The 21,667-nt window shown below is 48.3% G+C and overlaps 1 protein-coding gene across 2 annotated transcripts in view; it reads right to left on the bottom strand.

The window, feature by feature from the left end:
• Window positions 1–21,667, bottom strand: part of PROSER2 (proline and serine rich 2) — a 151,921-nt gene that overhangs the window by 13,160 nt on the left and 117,094 nt on the right. Inside the window, exons 1-2 of one of the 2 annotated variants that reach the window (XM_069627783.1) lie at window positions 19,005–19,128; window positions 18,702–18,921 (exon numbers count right to left, since the gene is read on the bottom strand). In XM_069627783.1, coding sequence (XP_069483884.1) covers window positions 18,702–18,921; window positions 19,005–19,022 — 238 coding nt within the window. In that variant the 5' untranslated portion in view covers window positions 19,023–19,128. Of the gene's footprint in view, window positions 1–18,701; window positions 18,922–19,004; window positions 19,129–21,667 lie in introns of those variants that run through there. The other variant, XM_069627782.1, reaches the window with a different exon arrangement.

The raw sequence follows: 21,667 nt of genomic DNA, 5'->3' as shown, positions 1-21,667 counted from the left end.
ATGTTGTGTGGTGGCTGTGGGAAAGTGGGATGCAGGGAGCAGAAGAATGGTGTGTGGTAGCGTGGGTGTGGGAAAGCGGGATGCATGGAGCAGAAGAATGTTGTGTGGTAGCGTGGGTGTGGGAAAGCGGAATGCAGGGAGCAGAAGAATGTGTGGTAGCGTGGGTGTGGGAAAGCGGGATGCAGGGCGCAGAAGAATGTTGTAGCGTGGGTGTGGGAAAGCAGGATGCAGGGCGCAGAAGAATGTTGTGTGGTAGCGTGGGTGTGGGAAAGTGGGATGCAGGGAGCAGAAGAATGTTGTGTGGTAGCGTGGGTGTGGGAAAGTGGGATGCAGGGAGCAGAAGAATGCTGTGCGGTAGCGTGGGTGTGGGAAAGTGGGATGCAGGGAACAGAAGAATGTTGCCTGGGTGTGGGAAAGCGGGATGCAGGGAGCAGAAGAATGTTGTGTGGTAGCATGGGTGTGGGAAAGTGGGATGCAGGGAGCAGAAGAATATTGTTTGGTAGCGTGGGTGTGGGAAAGTGGAATGCAGGGAGCAGAAGAATGTTGTGTGGTGCGTGGGTGTGGGAAAGTGGGAGGCAGGGAGCAGAAGAATGTTGTGTGGTGGTGTGGGAAAGTGGGAGGCAGGGAGCAGAAGAATGTTGTGTGGTAGCGTGGGTGTGGGAAAGCGGGATGCAGGGAGCAGAAGAATGTTGTGTGGTGGGTGTGGGAAAGCGGGATGCAGGGAGCAGAAGAATGGTGTGTGGTAGCGTGGGTGTGGGAAAGCGGGATGCAGGGAGCAGAAGAATGTTGTGTGGTAGCGTGGGCGTGGGAAAGCGGGATGCAGGGAGCAGAAGAATGTTGTGTGGTAGCGTGGGTGTGGGAAAGTGGGAGGCAGGGAGCAGAAGAATGTTGTGTGGTAGCATGGGTGTGGGAAAGTGGAATGCACGGAGCAGAAGAATGTTGTGTGGTAGCATGGGTGTGGGAAAGTGGAATGCAGGGAGCAGAAGAATGTTGTGTGGTAGCGTGGGTGTGGGAAAGCGGGATGCAGGGAGCGGAAGAATGTTGTGTGGTAGCATGGGTGTGGGAAAGCGGGATGCAGGGAGCAGAAGAATGTTGTGTGGTGGGTGTGGGAAAGTGGGATGCAGGGAGCAGAAGAATATTGTTTGGTAGCATGGGTGTGGGAAAGCGGGATGCAGGGAGCAGAAGAATGTTGTGTGGTAGCGTGGGTGTGGGAAAGCGGGATGCAGGGAGCAGAAGAATGTTGCGTGGTAGTGTGGGTGTGGGAAAGCGGGATGCAGGGAGCAGACGAATGTTGCGTGGGTGTGGGAAAGCGGGATGCAGGGCGCAGAAGAATGTTGTGTGTTAGCGTGGGTGTGGGAAAGTGGGATGCAGGGAGCAGAAGAATGTTGTGTGGTAGCGTGGGTGTGGGAAAGCGGGATGCAGGGAGCAGAAGAATGTTGTGTGGTAGCGTGGGTGTGGGAAAGTGGGATGCAGGGAGCAGAAGAATGTTGTGTGGTAGCGTGGGTGTGGGAAAGTGGGAGGCAGGGAGCAGAAGAATGTTGCGTGGTAGCGTGGGTGAGGCCATAGTCTGTAAAAGGGAGGAGGTGGATGTCTCCCAAATGGTTGTAGTAATTTAGTGAATTGTAAGTTATTTTGCAATGTAATGTTGGATGAACAAATGGCTCGAGTTCATGCCTGGGCAATCCTGGAAGTCTTCCGACTTACTTTCCTAGACATCTCTATACACTGTAGGCCAGGTCAAACGCCAGAATGTTAATCCTGTGACCGCCAGGCCTGAGCCAAGAGTAGACTGTGTACAAAGGTCAAGGTAGTAGGTACTAGAGAGGTCAAAGTAGTGTGGGGACGCTGAAAACGCCAGGCACCTTCATGTCAAAAAGAGTCTGTTCCGAGTTATGTCATGAAAGACTTAGTTCATGGTGAGACTAGGGGGTGCCTTACTTGGAAGGAGGCTTTCGGGATATAGTAATAGATAGCCATCCATCGTACGGAAACATAACCTGCCGTTCCTACCTATTCAGGATGTCTTCATTAGACTGTGTGAAGGGCAGAAGAGTTGGCTGTCCGACAGCCAGATCTGAAGGCAGAAAAGGCCCAGTGGCCATCTTGTGGCCTTCTGCAATCAGTATGCTTTGCCATGAGACTAAGGGGCTGATTCTTGGAATGTGTGCGCCGAAAAACGGGGATTTGTGGGCCATTCTACCCGCCAATCGCCATTTGTTAAACAGGGATTTGCGGGCAGAATGGCGCACAAAGCCTGGTTTTTTGGCGCACAACAATTCCATGATTTAGCCCCTAGGACTCTTTGTTGCTTGAGCCACAAGAAGGTCACCTTACAGGACAGATTCAGGGAGGGACACTTTTAGATTTCAAGCCAACCATGTGAACACTAGTGCGCCCCCAGATCCGCACTGAGGGGCCCTTCAAGTTTAAATGGACCTGAAGCAGAAGTGAAGGTGCTCCAGATCGCACACCTACACAAAATAAGCTCTTCTGGCAGAATGCACCCTTGCAAACACTTTCAGTAAAAACATTTGGGAGGGTCTGTATGTCACATTTGACGTCATGTTCGCGAAAAACCGGAACATCCCCCCCCCTTTACACTGCAACGCTTTTATACTGCACCAAATGACCACAGCCCTAGTCTCGGGAAAATGCTTAAAAAGACAGCCTTGCCTTTGGCTCAGCAACGGGCAGGACTTCATATCTCCTTTATCATCCAGGAATCCATCTTTGTACCTAGGAACAGTCTAGAAATAGTGGCTGCTTACACCACAAGGGCCAGGGCTCCCTAGGCGGAAGTCAATACATGTTTTGTGTAGCTTGAGAGGTTTGCTGTCAGCGTCTGCAAGCGAGGTATGTAGGCCTACGAGTTCCCGGGCTTAGGACCGCAGGATAAGAAGAGCGTCAACTGACCCGGAAAATATTCTGATGCATCGCAAAAAAGATAGCTCAATATTTTATGGAAAGGTATTCAATAAAGTCACTAAACTATTTCATTACACCTGTTCAAGTCTCTGCGGTGGCCAGGGTTGCGCAAAGCCCTGCGTGCCAGAGATACGATCGCTTTGCTCTGGCTCGATGTCAAGCTTTGGTCTCTGTTGTGCTCTAAAGTACCGAGTTTTCGCTTCCATCTGTTGTACGTAGAATGGTGGTAGGATCGGCTGTCTCAGGGTCACCAAATAAATTGATGCAATGGTGCTCAGACAACTGACCAGTTGTGCTAAAGTTCATCGTGGCATGCAAGTTGGAGCACGATTCATTTTAAAATCCTTTGTTAACCACCATCACCCTCAGACCTCAATGGGTAGAGTTGTATATTTTATGGATCTTTATCACGATACTGTGACTATTCATGGAATTCCATCACTTGTCCCCAGGGGGAGCCCTTTCCTTATGAGGCTAGTGAGGTGAGGCTGCTGCCCAATATTCCCCCTTGGGGTAGTAATTAGTAGAAGGACCTCATAGGCTGAGACTCACCCCCACCCCCTCATGGATAAGAACTCCCTTTCCTTTACGGAACTCCCTCGTAACCCCCCCTACACCCTCTCACCCTTCTAATGTATCAGCCCCTCAAGTGTCTTATTTGTTACTGTGATGCTGAGACATTCACACCTACACTTTCTAACAGTACTGAGAAGAAGAAGAATGAGAACAAACAGTGCTTCTTGGTTGGCAGCCAACTATAGTGAGACCAAGAAGAGGGAAAGCGGAGTAGAGATCAACCTACAAAGAAACAAAAAGCTCTGCATTCACACTGGGGAGGGACCAGTGGTTCTTCAATAAAAGAATGGATTAATTTTCAATGTAGAAGGAGTCCACAAGATTCGAATGCTGAGCAACAGTGAAGCCAAAATTGAGAGCCGAGAGAGAGCGACGGTAGGAACTGAGAGTGGCCCATAGAGTAAAGAGGAGGCAAGCTGCCAATCCATACCAAGGAAGTCGAGCAACAGGAAGTGGCCTGACCCAGGGAGGATGGACCAGCTGGCCCATAACCAACGCTGAGACTGCCAAGACCTCAAAGGAAGAGGCGAACCACCAAGAAGAAGATGCTGACCGAGCTGGAGAGAAGCGGCCTGAGCGCCACAGGAAGAACCAGTGGCGCTCACCCACAAGACAAAGTAATGGGCATAGCAGGAGACCGGAGGAGGGGGAAGGGGGCAGGATATAACTGAATCAAAGTTGCATTTCCTCATCACAGCGGTGGCCACTTTGAAACTCAAGAGAAGTACGGGAGTAATCTCCCTCGTCACAGTGGCAACACCATGAGAAGCCACAGAGAAGAAGCATTTGGGAGTAGTCCTCTTTACTACAGCAATTGGCAAAGCAAAGTCAAGAGTGCAACTAGAGTGATCTTCCTCATCACAGTGGTGACAGGGAAATTCATAAAATGCCTCCAGAGTACTCTCCCTCGTCACAGTGATTACATTTACAGCAGTCTAGAAAAGAATAGACAACCAGAGCTGTTTACTTTTCTGAATAATGAAACACAAATTCATGGAACAGTAAAACCTGCAACTACATTCAGGATAACCCTCAGTTATACTAGGTGAGTAAGACCTAATGTTGTATTAAACTATTACATGTGCTTTTCAGATCAGTGAAACACAGATTAAGGTAAGCAATAACTCTTTACACTACTTTAGGATTGCACAAAACAGACGAAGGTCAGTAAAACCCACAGTACACTTCTTAAGAACAGCACACAGCTATTCAAGGTAGGCAGGTAAAACCCAAGGCAGGCCTATTCTAGACAGGCTATAGAGCAGGTCAGGGGAAGCAAGACACAGTTGGTAAACGTATACACTTATATTCTGAAAGACGTTAGTTTTAGGGGAAGCCAACAGCATTATTTTTGGGAAGAGGATGACCCAATTCACAGGTGTGCAAAATAACCGTAAATATACTTTTAAGAATGGCAAAACACATTCAAAGGATAGTAAGAACTTTTGTAACTGCTCATTTTTCAGAGGGACAGTTACCAACTCTTTCACAAGAAAGTAACTTTTAAAGACACTTGTTATACTTTTCCAGACAGAATCCTTAACTTAGCCAGTCCTTCCATAGTTTATTGCACGTGTTCACTCATAGGCAGTAGTGGGCCCCTAGTGGTCTAGGAGCCAGCTGTAGGTAGGGGGAGATAGGATTCCGTTACAGAAAAAGGCAGAGTTCCCGAGTGAGTCTCTTAAAAACAAATAAGTAGTTCACTTTAGAGTTAGAAAGGGCCCAGGGACTTCATAGAAGCACCCTAGAGGGATTCCAGCCTAGGGCCTGGGTGGACTCCCAGTCACATGAATAACCCCCAAAGCTTCACAGGAATCACAAAAGGCTTACGGTACAACAATACAGCACAGAAGAAGAGATTCAGCAGGACGTCTTCAGTATCTGCAGCCAACAACCTGGCCAATTAATTCCTTGATGTGAAGAATGAAGGCAGGACAGTGGAAGGGAATTTGCAGCAGGTATCAACGGGGAAGGATGCAGGCAAGAGTTTCTTTGTGGCTGTAGGCAGCTCTGTGGTTTTGGTGTCCTTTTCAAGGGCCAGGAGAAGACTGAATATCGCTGGTCGGATTCTTGCCGCTAATCTGGTCAGCACACCTGGGAGGGGATTTCAAGAACTCAAATCATGTATCTGGGGGTCCAGCAGGATGCCCCCAAAGTTTCAGCAAGATTTGTAAGACTGTGCACCGCACAATGGCTTGAATTCCCAGGGTACTGGGGTATTGCAGCCCAGCCAGGTTGCAGCATGCCGTGGGATGGCTCAAAATGCAGGTCGTCTTGAGTCTAATGGATCACCAGGTCTGGGTCAGGGTTGTTGTTTTCAGGACCCCCCAGGTCGATTGGAAGCAAGAGAAACAGCAGGCTCCAGTTACACAGCAGACTCTCTGGTTGCTGGAAATTGCTACGGCCTTCGTTTCTTCATCTTCTGCTCTGGTTTCAGCTCTAGTGGTAGACTTGTCAGCAGCTTCCAAGTTCAGACTTGTCAGGAACTACAGCACAACTTCTGCATTCTCTCCGTGCATTTTACAGCAAGGGGCGGTCTAGCTGTCCAATTAGCACAGCCAGCCCCCCACTCGGAGTGGGTTCCTTTCAAGCAAGGTGAAAGAAGCGGCTGTAGAGGTTTGGACTCCACCCTCGCTTCCTGCCTTCTCAGACACTCTGGAGCCTGCGCAGGGTACACAGGGGATTTCCGCCGAAGACAAAACTTCCACGGCGGTCATGCTCACCTAGATTAGCAGGACAACCTCAGAAACAGCAAGCACCCAAGAAATGGTGAAAAAAGAAGTAGCCATTTTAGCAAAATTGTGGTTCTTCTGTGCATTACCGCAGCTGAATTAACAGCCCTCAAGTAATAAAGACTAAAAGTCATAAAGGTAAAACTACTGCCACCCGCCATTCATGTAAACTCGCTAATTGTAACAAAAATGTTACCAGGTAAGTAAGAAGGTGGATACATTGTATCCTCCCAGCACTCCACACAAGGTTGGGTGTGCGTGCTCACTTATACAAAATGTAAAGGGGATGAAAATCCCTCTTTACTACTTGGGAAGAGCAGTAAAAGATAAATTAACAGGGGAGCTGAAAGGGGCAACCCAGCCTACGCCCAAAAGTTATAGGAAACTATAACTCCAACCAAACACTATGCAGAGACATAAAAGGTCACCCATAAAAAGAGTACACGGTGAGGTGAGAGGTGAAAAAGATTTCTACTCACCTATGGACAAGGTCAAATAGTTACCAAGTCCAAGCAAAATGGTCTGGGATTGACACAGGTCAGGAAGATTGGTCATAATTATGAAAATCTTACCCAACCATGCTGAACTATTTTGTAGCTTAGTGGTAGGGTTAGAGTAGGTTTTGGACAGAGAACAGACTCTTTCTTGTGACCCTCACCCCGACGAGGAACACTAGAGTTATCTTAGAACAAATAGGGGTAACCCCTTTTTGCTAATTAGTTAATACACTATATTTTAATAATGCCACCTCTTTGCCCGACTCCTGACTCCACCTCACCACAATACCTGGTCAGCATGTGCTTTGCATTTCTTGTTTCTTTTGGGATAAAACATGTTGTTAAATCATTCGACATAGGAGGGTTGAGAGCTTGGAAGAACAAAAGACCCCTGCGCTATGGTTCCGTCTAGTCGAAGAATTGGTTGGATCCTGCAGCCAGGTACACAGTTTGCTTGGGACAAGCTCTGAATTCCCAAAGAAAGAAGGTACAAGAGTAGGTGGGAAAACCTTGTTTGTAACAGCGCTGGATTTTGTTCACATCCCTGGGTGTGGATTAGTTAGGAAGAAGGTCAATAAACCTTATGATTGTTTCCAATTTTAGTTTTTTATTGTGCACATGAGTGCTAATGGTTATCTTGACACGTATAGTGCAGGTCACGTGAAAAAGCCAACACGTGTTTCGACTGAAGTCTTTATCAAGGCAGGGTAAACAGATAGCGGAGGTCCTTGAATAAGGAAACTGGAAGGCCATGGGCTAATTAGGATGGCTGGTCCTTCATTGGTGAGGCTGATTAGCCCCTGGAAGCCATAGGCTTAAAGGTGTGGGCTGCGTGATGGCGGCGATCTTGCGAGATAACCACATGCACAATCCTTTGAGGATTTCAGGGAGAGACTATTCAAATCCAATCTTCCCATCCTAATTTATAGGGGACTAAGCTCGGTAGCTCGGTTTTCTATCCATGGATCGAAGGAGACAATTATGCTTTGACCTTCCCGTCATGAATCAAAGGCCTCTCAACCTTTTACCCATCTTACGGTCATCGAGTGAAGGGTCTGTACCAGGCTTCCCGCTTCCTAAGATTCAAACAAAGCAGTACACTTCCGTTGTTAATATTTGTATTTGTGATTTATATAGCCCATTCCGCCAAGGCACTGTGCAGAAACCCATTTGCGGTACAATTATGAGGGAATTATAATACAATGGAAAACAGTTGAGAAAATACCGTGACAGCCTTAAAATACAATTATGATTGAAGTAAAAAGGTTTTCAGAGCAACATGAAAAGGGTGACAAGAATGAAGAGAGAAAGATGGAGAGCATCCCAATGGAAAGGAGCAAGCAAAGAGAAGGAACGGAAACGTGAGGATGCACACGGAGGACGAGGTACAGTTAAAGGAAAATTGGACTGGGAGCGAACACGGGAGGGAACATAGGAGACAAGAGATGTAAGATAGACCATAAAGGGACTGGAGTACAATACAAAGAAAATTGAAATTCAGCTGAGCATGAAAAGGTAACCAACAAAGACAGGCCAGAGAGGTAGAAATAGAATCATGAATAGGTAAAGAGTACAAGAGACGGATGGAAGAATTAAAGACAGCAAGTTTAGATGAACTGTTCCACTCAACACACATTTGACACATGCACCGGAGTAAGGCTACTGCAGCCGAGGTCCATTGCCTTTATTCTGGCACTGAGATGGTGCAATAATTAGATTTATCGGTAGGCCATTTAAACTATATCTTTCATACATAATTATTTAAACTGCGCACAGAAGACACCGTCAATCCATTCTTGACCAATGAATTGTGTTCAAGCATTATGGAATGGTTTTCAGCTTAGCTTTACTTTAAGTTAGGACCTGTCACAAATCCAGGGAATGTGTTGTGTCCCTTCTCCCCAGGGGGGAGACCCCCCTATGGGATTCAGGAGTTGAGCTTGCTGTGCAATATCCTTCCTAGGGCAAGCAAGATTTCAGTGGGGTGACCACCCACACACTCCTTCTTAGAAGACAAGGAAACCCCACGCAGGATTTAACTCATCCTCTCTCCAGGACAGAATCTCATGCGTTTGATGGTTACATGGGGTTGGAGCAGGGCAATGATGTACAGGGCCTTTTAAAACTGACGGTTGTGGTTTCTGACCCTTTATTGTTGTCATCCTTGTATGAAGCAGAGGACCAATGGGTTGTCTCATCGTGTTTCAGGGCGCAAGATGAAGAGCCTGTGAGAATGACACACCGGTGAAGCAGAAGAAGCCGACTCCAAAGTGGGAGAGAAGCATACCTGCGCAGAAATGCAGGGGAGGGATCACCCCCCCCCCCCTTTGAGGCGGAGCCGGTGAGCAGAATCACGCAGTCGTAATAGTGAGCGGAGGAGCAAGACAGCCTGCAGAACACTGTTGCCTTGGACCAAGGCCTCGAGCCAGAGGAGCTCAGGCCCACTGAATGAAAAGGAGGAGACGTGACCCCCCCGCCCCTCACCAAAAGTGCTCGACCAGCATCTGTGTTCACCACTGCCGAAGTCCTATCGTATATCGACAGGAGGGACCGACGCAAGCAAACCAGCCAAGAGGGTTGGAGTAAAGCCAGTTCCGTGCTGGCCAAAGAGACCACCTTCTCCAACGAGCACTGCAGCAGAGAGCAAGAAACATGCTGCGACCCTGGAAGCGGGAGGAGGGTCAGCATGGCGTTAACGCAAGAGGGGGCAGGACTCACGAGAGCCTGAGAATCGGTGAGAAACCAGATAGCCCAACAAGGAACGAGGCACAGGGTACTCCAAGTTAGAGGGAAAGGCAAAACACGCCAAGGCGAGGTGAGAGAGGAAACCCTAAGGCGGGCTAAGGGACAGGGGATCCCAAGACAGGTGTGAGAAGTCAAACGAGGCTGGGTGCAAGTACCCCAAGGGAAGGTGTAACTAAAAACCCTCCAGAGCGGGGAGAAGGCACAGATACTCCAAGCATGGGTGAAAACTGCAAGAACCCAAGAAGAGGTGAGAAACAATATTGTGCAGGCCTCAGTGATTACGTGCTGACACAAAGGAATAGAGGTTGTTACTAAGGGCACAGAAAAAGAATTACGAGGCATTGGGAAAACCTGAAGTATGAACTGTACACGGTCTGGAAGAAGACGTAAGGGCATTAGAGTGGGGGCCAAGATCAAGCAACCAACGTGCTGAGAAAGCCATAAACTCACACGAGCTAAGTCACTGTGTACTCCACAGGGGGGTGAGAACCTTAAGTGGCAAAACAGGTTGAGGAAACCCATATCCCACACAGGGCTGCGAATACAAGTACCCACGATGGGGTAAAGAAAATGATAAGCAAAGGAAGGCTGAGCAGGCCCGTAGCCCACGCTGAGATGAGAATCTGCATACTCCACGAGAGGATGAGAAGTGACAACCAAAGAAGGGCTAAGGAGACCGTAGCACCCGCTGTCTGAGAATCTGCATACCCCACGAGAGGATGAGAAGTGACAACCAAAGAAGGGCTAAGGAGACCATAACCCACACTGTATGAGAATCTGCATACTCCACGAGAGGATGAGAAGTGACAACCGAAGAAGGGCTGAGGAGGCCATAACCCACACTGTATGAGAATCTACATACCCCACGAGAGGATGAGAAACTATAACCAAAGTAGGGCTGAGGAGGCCATAACCCACATTGTCTGAGAATCTGCATACCCCACAAGAGGGTGAGAAGCGACAACCAAAGAAGGGCTGAGGAGGCCATAACCCACACTGTATGAGAATCTGAATACTCCACGAGAGGATGAGAAGCGACAGCCAAAGAAGGGCTGAGGAGACCGTAGCACCCGCTGGCTGAGAATCTGCATACCCCACAAGAGGGTGAGAAGCGACAACCAAAGAAGGGCTGAGGAGGCCATAACCCACACTGTATGAGAATCTGCATACTCCACGAGAGGATGAGAAGCGACAGCCAAAGAAGGGCTGAGGAGACCGTAGCACCCGCTGGCTGAGAATCTGCATACCCCACGAGAGAGTGAGAAGCGACAACCAAAGAAGGGCTGAGGAGGCCATAACCCACACTGTATGAGAATCTGCATACCCCACGAGAGGATGAGCAACTACAACCAAAGGAGGGCTGAGGAGGCCATAACCCATGCTGTCTGAGAATCTGCATACCCCACAAGAGGGTGAGAAGCGACAACCACAGAAGGGCTGAGGAGGCCATAACCCACACTGTATGAGAATCTGCATACCCCACAAGAGGGTGAGAAGCGACAACCAAAGAAGGGCTGAGGAGGCCATAACCCACACTGTATGAGAATCTGCATACCCCACGAGAGCATGAGAAACTATAACCAAAGTAGGGCTGAGGAGGCCATAACCCACATTGTCTGAGAATCTGCATACCCCACAAGAGGGTGAGAAGCGACAACCAAAGAAGGGCTGAGGAGACCGTAGCACCCGCTGGCTGAGAATCTGCATACCCCACGAGAGGGTGAGAAGCGACAACCAAAGAAGGGCTGAGGAGGCCATAACCCACACTGTCTGAGAATCTACGTACCCCACGAGAGGATGAGAAGTGACAACCAAAGAAGGGCTGAGGAGACCGTAGCACCCGCTGGCTGAGAATCTGCATACCCCACGAGAGGATGAGAAGTGACAACCAAAGAAGGGCTAAGGAGGCCATAACCCACACTGTATGAGAATCTGCATACCCCACGAGAGGATGAGAAGTGACAACCAAAGAAGGGCTGAGGAGGCCTACAGCCCATGCAGGGCTCAGAATCGGAATTGCCCTCGAGGTGTGAGGGGTGGGAGGGACGAGAGTAGTGAAAAACACAGTAGGGCTGTTTAGGCCCTTAGCACACCAAAAGTTGAGAAACTTGCTACCCCATGAAGGGGTGAAAGTATAAAGCAAGCAGAACTGACCAAGTCCGTGGTGAACAACCCCGGACGGATAGAGAGCGAACTTTGCTGTTGTGAATACCGCCCTTTCCAGGAGGCACTATAAATTAAGCCTAGACCATATATTATATTTATAGTGTTCATGAGGACACTGGTTTAAACTAAAGGCAAAGCTGGGAAATAGCTTTTCTCCCAACTATTCTATGAAGCAGAGGAGAACCTGGAAGAGACCCTGAGAAACTTGCTGGGGATTTGAAAACCAACCACCACAAATGTACCCAGGGGGAGTAATCCTCTCCTAAGCTAAAGCTTAGATTCTCCTTTTTTTCATTTCATACTGGTAGGGAAGAACAGTGTTCATTTGTGAGACATCCTGACAAGCACCCGTTTGTTGTCTTTTAGCGTAGGAAATCCATTATAGAAGTACGAATTAGATGAGGTGTGTTTAATAATCCAATTGTCCTCTTGCCCATCTGCTATGTCTGTACCACAGACCACAGACCACAGATTACCTGCTTTACAAAGTAATATGAGTGGTTTTATGTTTTAGCGTACAGGATGTGTGTGGCTCCACAGCATTTTGTTATATCTAGATGCAGGGCCCACACGGTCTGCATCTGAGACAATGGATCACTTCATGGCTGGGATCTTAAGTTAGAAAAAAGAATAAAAACCTGCCTTCACATCCCGGGTCCAATGGAGGCTGGTGGTTAGGGGGAGGTGGCGGATGGCTTGAGGCTTTGAGCAGTCCACTGTTGGAGTCATACACAACAAACCATTCCAAATGCACCTGGAAATAATGATAGATATTGAATGGCCTTTAAAATAACTGAGACCATTGGTTTTGGAGACAGGTTGCAGGGGGCACTGAACAAGGGGCTGAAATATTAAGGGCCACCTTATATGGAACCAAATAGTCCAGTGTGCTGTTGAAGAGTTAACTATTAGGATTCGTGTATGTACATAAACTAGGCATTCTTCATATTTTACAAACCAACAAACCTGTCATAACCCCCTTTAACCCTCCTCATCATTATGCTGCCTCCCGAATTAAGTCTAGCGGACTAACGTCTATGCAGTCTCTCAGCCTCCCGGTAGATCACATTGAAAGCCACAAGTAAGTGTAGGACCCTTGACCCCGACCCTCCCCTTAATCTAGTTAGACCTACGTCACAATATTTGTTCCTATATGTTTAATGGCTAGGAACGCTTTTTATTCTTCACATGAAGAATCTTTTTCCAGTGTCAAGAAGGTTCCAGATTTTGCCATACCAAGTGTCACGGGTTGTGGTATGCCTCCCCATCCAGCACCTCTGTTAATATGCATTGTTCTCCTACCTTTTTAGGGGCATGGAGGTTAGCAAACTATGTGCCAGTTCCATGATGCCCTGAGCTAGCTGCCTCCTGCCAGATTTGCATATCGCATATGTGACGATTCACATGGTGTGGTAACGTCGCCTCAAGGGGGAGCCCCTTCTCATGAGGCTAGGGAGGTGAGGCTGCTACCAAATAGTCCCCCTATGGGTGGTTTAATGCGGGATGGACCTCATGGGGAGGGACTCCCAGTTAAGGGACAAGGAAGATCACCTGTGGTGCAGCCCGTTGAGACACGTCACTCCCCAACATTCCCTACTCTATCCTTCCATACCGAGCTATGTCATCGAGAGGAAACCCATGTATATTTCTAACACATGGAATAATGCCGGAACATAACATACTGAGAGAGGAAGAAAACAGGAACTATGAAGACTAACAACTTAAGTACTGCCACAAGGTGGCTCACCGCAGGCATGAGGAATGCCAGTTCTACTTATGTTGACGCTGTGCCAGGGTGCAGTCCTGAAGATAATACAAAAGGAAAGAGAGGAGGGACTAAAGGAAGTCTGATCACGGGGAAGCAAGGAGGACTAAGACTCCCATAATACCCACCATTGACTGGGCTGGCGAGGGCTCATGGAGGCTTTAGTCCAAAACATCTAGGAGAGCCAAAGGTTGCAGAGCTCTGGGCTAGAAGGACACAGTAGGCTTTCGGCCAGGTGTACAGGGGATGTTGCAACTCCTCTGTCTGATGTGCAGAGCATGCCACTTGGACTCAGTAGATTGCAGCTGTCTCTGTTTAATCGTCGTCTTAGGCCTGGACTGATCCTGCGTACGATGAGGTGACATTGCTCTCTAGTGATCATTATAAACTACGCAAGGTCAAACCTAGGGGTATTCTCCCATACCCAGAGAATCCTCCATTCAGGAGGCCAGGGGAGGGCCATCGCTCTTGGATCCCAACCCTGGGGGTGGACAAGCGAGGGAGGATCACCTGGGTAGGGGAGACTGGGCTGCCTTCAGGAGAATACCATAGGAGAGAGACGCGGTATAAACAATGGGATATCCCAGAAGGCTTTGTGGGCTATGCAAGCCCCATTATCCATAGCCCAAGAGAGAGACAAACTAATTATCACAAAGCAACCCCAGGGAAAAGGGACAAACAAGGAGGAACAAAATCCGAACCTCAATTCCAATGCTTCTTGTTCCTTTCCCCGTTCAGATCATGGGAAGGGTTACACAGGCCAGTGCTCGCATATCCAAGGGGGTAACATAGGGAATATCCAACATCTTAAACTGGAACATGTAGTTCTGTCTACTTCACTAGCATAACATTTGAAGGATTATGCTCTTACTATCAGATTGTACTGTCCCTTAAGCAAGCATACATTACAGCAGTGCCTTCAGATAGTTCTTCTGGACCCTGAAGCAAGCACACATTACAGCAGTGTCTGCAGACAGTCCTTCTAGACCCTGAAGCAAGCACATATTACAGCAGTGTCTGCAGACAGTCCTTCTAGACCCTGATGCAAGCCTACATTACAGCAGTGTCTGCAGACAGTCCTTCTAGACCCTGAAGCAAGCATATTACAGCAGTGTCTGCAGACAGTCCGTCTGGACCCTGATGCAAGCCTACATTACAGCAGTGTCTGCAGACAGTCCTTCTGGACCCTTCTGGATTGGAAGGAAAGAGCAACGCTTTTGCTGGTGCAGAGCAGACTCTTCTCATTGCCAACTTCTCGGATCTAGTGGGAATTTCTCTCTTGCTACTGTTCCAGTAACAGCTAAAAGAGGATCTATACACAAGCAATGTATTTTCTATTCAAACCAGGGCATTGAAATACACAATTGAATCTCTTTCCTAGCCGGTCTTATGAAGAGGTACCTCACTACATTTAAAATGCTGCCTGCTCTAGGGGTCCCTAAGCTCAGGGACCCTAAAGGTCACTACTTTAGAAGATCATTCTGAGAGCCAGCAAAGTCTTCTGTACATAAGCTTAGAGGACTGGACACTACAACTGAAGGAGGCTTTTAACTTGTGACACTAATAACGCATCTTCTCTTCATCGCCAAATAGTGTCATTTCTAACAGAGCAAGTGTTGGTTTTGATCTAGGCAGACGTGGTACCATTCAGACCAACACAGCTACACACCTGACCCTCTTGTACATGATCTCGGGACGCTGTTGGGACAAGGACATTGCAAAAGTAGCAGAGGTTGTATCCCCATTGACTAAAGAGACGTCTAAATCAAGAAGAGATTGTGAAAAGTGACCCCTTTTGGGGGCCAAAAGCTTCCTGGCTAAAGGCCCAAGGGAAGCTAGGGCAGAATAAGTTGTGTGCTAAACTATCTACCTGGCCTCCAGGCCATTGCTGTCCAGCAGAAGAGGAACCTTTAAAGGAATATTTGACCCCTGAGTGAATCTTTTCTTTATCTACAGAAGGACTTGAAGGGTCTCACGTGGGGGAATGGAGCAGCTCGTTTACTTAGTCCCATTAGTGGATGTTAAAATCCCTTGAAGTCAAGTCTGGCTCATTCTTAGAGTAAACGTCCTTCCCGATACGATATCTAGCATAACTTCACCTAGGCAGGAAAATACCGGAAATTAAGGCATAATATCTTCATCTATGAGAGTGATCCCTACAGACCTGAGCTCTGAAGTATGGCTAAGCCAGGACTAGGGTCGTAGCAGTCTTTTAGTGGGATTCGTTTGCAGTAGAGAAAATAAAACACTGCAGTCAGCTATACACATCATAAACACTGCCAGTTTGCTGCCTTGAGCAGCAGGATGTGACAGATGAACAGGAAATGTGCTCACATGTTCCTGGCATGAGCAATGTGCCATTAGGGAGGCAACCTCAAGTGTTCTTGAAATTACAACCCCTACTTACACGGCCAATTATAGTCTAGACCTCAGGTGTGTCAATCGCCAACATGTTCGAGATCTGCGGTGCTGCCACTTGTGCTCTCAGCCAGACAGAGTTCTAGAACTTTCGTGAACGTACAGAACCGGGGCCTCCAAACTCTCATGAAATCAAGTCTGTCCAACCAAGTACTAAATGGGCAAAGTTGCAAAAATGTAGAGGCGAAAATACCTCTGCAGTGAAAAAGTTGCCAAGCAAAATGTAGTCAGAAAATTCACCTGAAAAGTAGCCAAAAATGTAGTGCTGCTACAGTAATTGCAAGGGTTAAGGAGGGTTTGTGGGCTTGTGACTGCATGGTTTCGGGTTACAATTGTGATAAGGGTTACAGTAAAGATTTTGGTTAGAGTTAGGGTTCGGGTGGATGCTGCAGGGCTGGCGATTTTGGGGTTTGGTTAGTTGTTAGAATAGATTGAGTGTTAGTGTAGGGGTTAGCTGAGGGATAATAGAGTAGTGGGTTGGGTAAGTGTTAGAGAAAGGGATAGGGAATTTAGGGATGGCTGGTGATGTTGGTGGAGGATGAGGGTTAGAAGGTGATGGACCCTAGGCACCATTAAACAGTCTGGTTGCATTCTCCTGTGCCAGATTAAGAGGTGCAAAGAAGTATGCCAAACACTAAAGCCCCACCTGCATCTCTGTGGGTGTGAAGGCTCATGGGTGCCAAGAGCCACAGCAGCTCAGACACACTGCTGACACTTACTGCTAGCCGGATCTCGACTTACCCCCACTCAGATCCTGCTGCCTCGCAATCCTCCTGGTAGAAGCCTGTGTCCCAGGGACCTGCCAGGCGACCAGTCAGAGGCGATGGTAGCAGCGGTTTAACCTATTTCACTCGACCAATAATGCATATTTGATGTTCAATATCGTCATCGGTTTCTGGAAGTCTTGTTGTAAAGTGTGCCTTCTGGGGGAAATTCGGGCCAAAATACATTTGTTGTGGTAGGTCATGTAGTTCTTGACCTTTCACACCCATTGGTCGCTAGAATCCAAATTAGAGACTGCAAACGCACTCGGGAGATTCCGTCCAGATCAGGGAGACTTGCACCATTTACAACCCGAACCCATTGACGTAGCTGTAGACATCCTGGCACCAACGAGTAAGGAAACAAAAGAGGACCAACTGCACCTTCTCCTGGCATCCAAATACCCTCCTATGGTCCCTGACGCACAACCCAGTGAGACCCTTTCACATTTTAGGGATAACCCACCCTCCACAAGACGAGCAGCAGTTAAAGAAAAAGCCACCCCCCTCACCTCAAAAGGGTCAGATACAAGCCTGTGCGGATTCTGGAGCAAAGCAGATTTAAGTAGGAACTCTGTCTAAGAGTTGCAGCATATAATGTCCTCTCCTGAACCAGTGCCAGCTCTGGACAAAGCCACCGGACGGGTTTATGTTCACAAGATGGCCTTTGCAAGGTGACTGCCCTGGGAATGAGGATTTGCACTTTAACATAACCTACTAATAGCAGAATACCCCACGGGAACTCACGATTCTCCTTTAATTTGGTATCAAACCTCAAGGAGGCATTAAAAACTACAAGGTGAAAGACTAAAGCTTGCCATACAAACATATGCAAGCAAAAGTAGTGCCATGGCAGAAAAGCTGACAACCGGTAGCACCAGCAATTTATTTTTTCTTTCGACACATTTTCAATTTTAGAGACCTCTGCCCACACAGGCTTCTGTTCCCTTCTATTTTTCCCAGAGCCAAAGCGCAAAAACAGCAGCCTTTGGGCGGCAAGTTTGCATACTCGCAGCTTCTGATGTATATTCTGTAGTGAATACTTTCATGATGGGCTATCAGTACTTTGGCCAACTGTCATGTGTGAGAAACCCAGGGGTATTCTCCATGTAGACCCCGAGAATCCTCTATTCAGGTGACATGGGAAGAGCAAAGAGAAAGAACGTGCAGGAGTGCACTGCAAAGTGGAAAGGAAGGGGAAAGTGAAACAAGACAGAAGAAAAGATACAAAGCGTGAGGAGAGGGGTCAGGAGTCAGAGTGGTCATGCAGGGGTCACACATTTTCGAAAAGTCTCTGACACTGCCCCATGGAAGGAACTGTGTGCACTTTTGTTTGAGACTAGAGGGGCCCTAGACTTGGGGAAGAGATCCCTAGGTGACCCAGAGGCATTGAGAACTTTATTTGATGCAAGAGCTCTATGTGGAAGGTTCAGAGGGCAACCCTTTTTGTGTTGAACTTTTTGAAACTGGCAGAACTACATCCGATGGTAAGACCACCTGAAACCAGTCGTGGTTTACATTTGTTATTGAGCCACCATTTTACTTTAAGAAGACCCCAGAACACATTTTGTCTAAGAGTGAGGGCAAGCATAGGTTTTGACACACACAGACTTTGGTTTTGGGCTTGCGGACATTGACGGTCCTTAGAAACATCAGATGAGGGCACAACCCCTTTAGAGTTAGGGCCAGTTAGGCATTAAACCAACCCAAGAAATTTTGACAAAGGTTTTCAAACTGTTACTTTTGAGTCTGTGTCTCTCACAATACCATGCCTGTCTCACACACGGGACTGCTTTTCTACTGTACCTTTTGGTGGATATTGGTTTAATTTGTACGCCCTTTAAACAGCATTCATGTGCCGCACCACAGTGGTCACGCAGCAACTCTAGAATGGACAGGGAAGTGCCTGGTAATGCCAAAGAATCTGCAGACATGTGATATAAACACAGGGGATGTCTTCTCTCCTGTTATTGTTGCACTGGGTTGCCAATTTTATGCACACACTCGCCAATGAAAAGATCATTGGCTTACCTCTCTATGTTTTAAAACAAGACAAAGTACTGGCCGAGCATACACAGACACACACCCTCTAGCTCAGTAGACCCCAGCACAGTACCTTGCACAGCTTCCTCCTTCAGCTCACTGGCCTTGTGCACGGCTGTAACCAAGTCAATAATGTCTTCTGGCTCTGAATCACTGAAAGCAGCTTCGGCCAACAATTGTGGGGTGCTGGTCCCATTCACTGTCAAGTCATCTTGGAAGGACTTCAAGGTTTCCTCAAAAAACAGGAGGGCGCTCTGTTCGTCACGAGACAGATACTTCAGGTTCTCGTCCTCCTAGAGTCGAAAAGAAAAGATTTAGCAGTGCGAGGACAGAGGAAAGCCGAATCAGTGTGGAAGTGGCAGTGCCGGGCTCTCACCTGCTTCAGATCAAACATTGCTGGGAGCAGTGGGAGGGTGGAAAAACACTGGAGTGGAGGGAGACTACGCCTTGTTACGCTAGGATGTGCTCGCCTCACGCACAGAAGGTGAATGTCGCGACTAAGCCAGGCAGGTATTTCTTATTAGGCAGCAATGGGTGGAGCATTGATTACACAAGAGCTTGATGTTAGTCGCATGCCAGGAGCAGGTAGCAGCAGGTGGATACTTGTACTCGTCACTTGCATAACCAGACCATGAACAGCTCTTTCATGCACTTGGGTATTTGAAATATGTGAACAAGGTGCTCAAAAGAGCGACTGACTCAGTGTATAGTCAAGAGTGTCATGGGAAGCAGAGAGCACTTCTGATGCTCTCCGACTATACACACCATTACTAGGGTGGCCCCCCAGAACCCCTGAAACAACATAAGGGCCCATCACCTATATAGCCCCATATCTTTGACAGGAAGTATCCCTACATCCTGGAAAGACGGACATCCGTGTTCAGTGTCTATCGGAAAAAGACAAGTATCAATAAAGGTAATAGTTTTGGCTGTAGTCTGGTGAAATAGTGTTTTAATTCTTGCAGACAGACACTTTGGAAGATGAGGGACGCAATATAAAATGGTCTTATATAGCTGCCTTCAGCCAAGAATGTCGGCTTCGCTGTGCATGACTGTAAGAAAGGAGGGCAGGGTGCGTTACTTGGATAGCGAGAAGGCAGGTGCAGAAACCTGTGGTGTTGGTACCAGTTACCCGTGTGCAGATATGAACATCTCTTACATTGTTGGTTGGTACAGACTGGGCTGGTTAGGCACATGGGCACCCCCCTATTGTGGAGTGCACCATTAACAGCATGGTTGGTGATAGGGGATGCATAGGGTTTGAGTACACTAGACCAAGGAGATCATCTGAAGGAGCGCGGGGGTGTACGGATACAAGATTTTGATATTGAGTTGTTAGTTGAGGGATGAAGGAGGATGGAGTGGGGGGTCAGAGGGTTGCCCTTAGTGGTAGATTTCACCGAGATTAAGGTAGGGGCCAGTGTCTCACAGCCGAGGCTCCGTGACCTAACACACTGAAACTGGAGTGCAATCTAGCCTTTGTTCGACTGGTGGAAATCGGCATGCACTTCACTGCTAGCTCTGCACTGCAGAAGCTCACAGCCCCCAAAGGGCACTGTCTGCTGAGTATCTGGTCACAAGACGAAGACAGCAAAGACAGAGCTTGAGAGCAGACACATCAGATCTCGCCTGGACCACTCCTTTTCTCTGCATCCTCAGGGAAAGAAACGTTCAAGCCACTCCTTGAAGGAAACGTCCCCGCAGTCTGCATTGTGTGAGGTGTGTGGATCACAATGGCTTCAGCTCACTGTCCAACACACCAGCCCGCACCTGCACCTGGAGTGCTGGCCTGAGCCAACATTGCGCCCGACAATGCCGGGGATGGCATGTCGCTACAGGGTGCATGCCAGTCCAGGGAGTAGAAGTGGGCCAGGCACTGGGCTCGGGCACAACCTCCTCTCCTCCGAACTGAAAAGAGTGCCCCAGAGAGGCAGCACGACGATATGGGGTGCTGCGAGCCTGCGCCCTCTGCCGCAGCAAGTGGCATTCTCTTTTTAGGGTGTGGTATAAACTAGGGACAGTGGCAGCCTCAGGGAGGTCCTATTACACCAGCACTGCAGGCGCAGGCCCCCCCCCCTCCCTCCCCCCCCAAGACTTGCCATTGATGACTATCACTTGCAACTGTGCAAGCGTTGATGTGTTTTACTCGTGCCAACGCTTGCTTTTCTCGCTGGATACCAGGGCTGGGGTTCGGGCTGTGTCACCAGTGGTGAAGCAAGACCCCTACGACGGGCAGGCTTGTTTACCATCTGTTGAGAGATTTGAATTCCATTAATTCACAATTGATAGCAAACTACTGACCCTCCGTTCATTAGAACCGAAACGGAGCCGAGAGCTCGAGGAAGCAGCCAACACGTTATAAGCAAGCCTCACATTGTCCCTTGGCATCCCCACACATGTCCTGCCTCTTTACTACCTTTGCAGGAAGCAGGAGAGTTGGGCAGTGCCAATCAGAAGGCTTTGGGCTGCAAGAACGAGCAGGCGTTCATCAAAAACACGGTCCAGCTGGGTTTCATAGCCACAAAATAGGATTCTACACCAGGGGTAGCCGTGCTGGTCCTCCCATCAGCAAGGGATGAGACACGCTATCTCCCTCAAACTTGGGCAGGAGTCCATAGTAAGAACGCACCAAGGAAAGCAGAGTGCACGGGAAAGCAGGGCATGTGGGCGCTGCCAATATAGAGCTGGGTAGTCTAGCATTCTTCCTGTGGAAACGGGCTGCTTAGTAAAGTTGCCAGAGAAGCGGCAAAAGGTTTACTGGCTGTCCAGAACTTTCCGGTGGATGTGAAGGGACCCATTATCGGGGTTTGTAGGGGGGTGGTAGCAAAGGCAACTGCAGAGTGGTTCTGGAGGGCATCCGGCTATTGAAATAGAGAAAGAGTTTGAATTCCTTGCCAGACCATACCTGAGAAGTACAGGCCCCACAAGGAAGTGAGAGACTTCTGCAGAATGTAAAGGGAAGAGGCTTGTGCATCCTCTGAACAAGGGGTGGCCGGGAACCGTGGCACCAACAATAGCCAAGAAGGGTAGGAAGATCTA

This window comes from Ambystoma mexicanum, chromosome 12 (genome assembly GCF_040938575.1).
Source record: "Ambystoma mexicanum isolate Mex_15411 chromosome 12, UKY_AmexF1_1, whole genome shotgun sequence".
Classification (NCBI taxonomy): Eukaryota; Metazoa; Chordata; class Amphibia; order Caudata; family Ambystomatidae; genus Ambystoma; species Ambystoma mexicanum.
The sequence above is the reverse complement of the archived record's forward strand: the minus strand, read 5'-3'. Positions and strand labels throughout refer to the sequence as shown.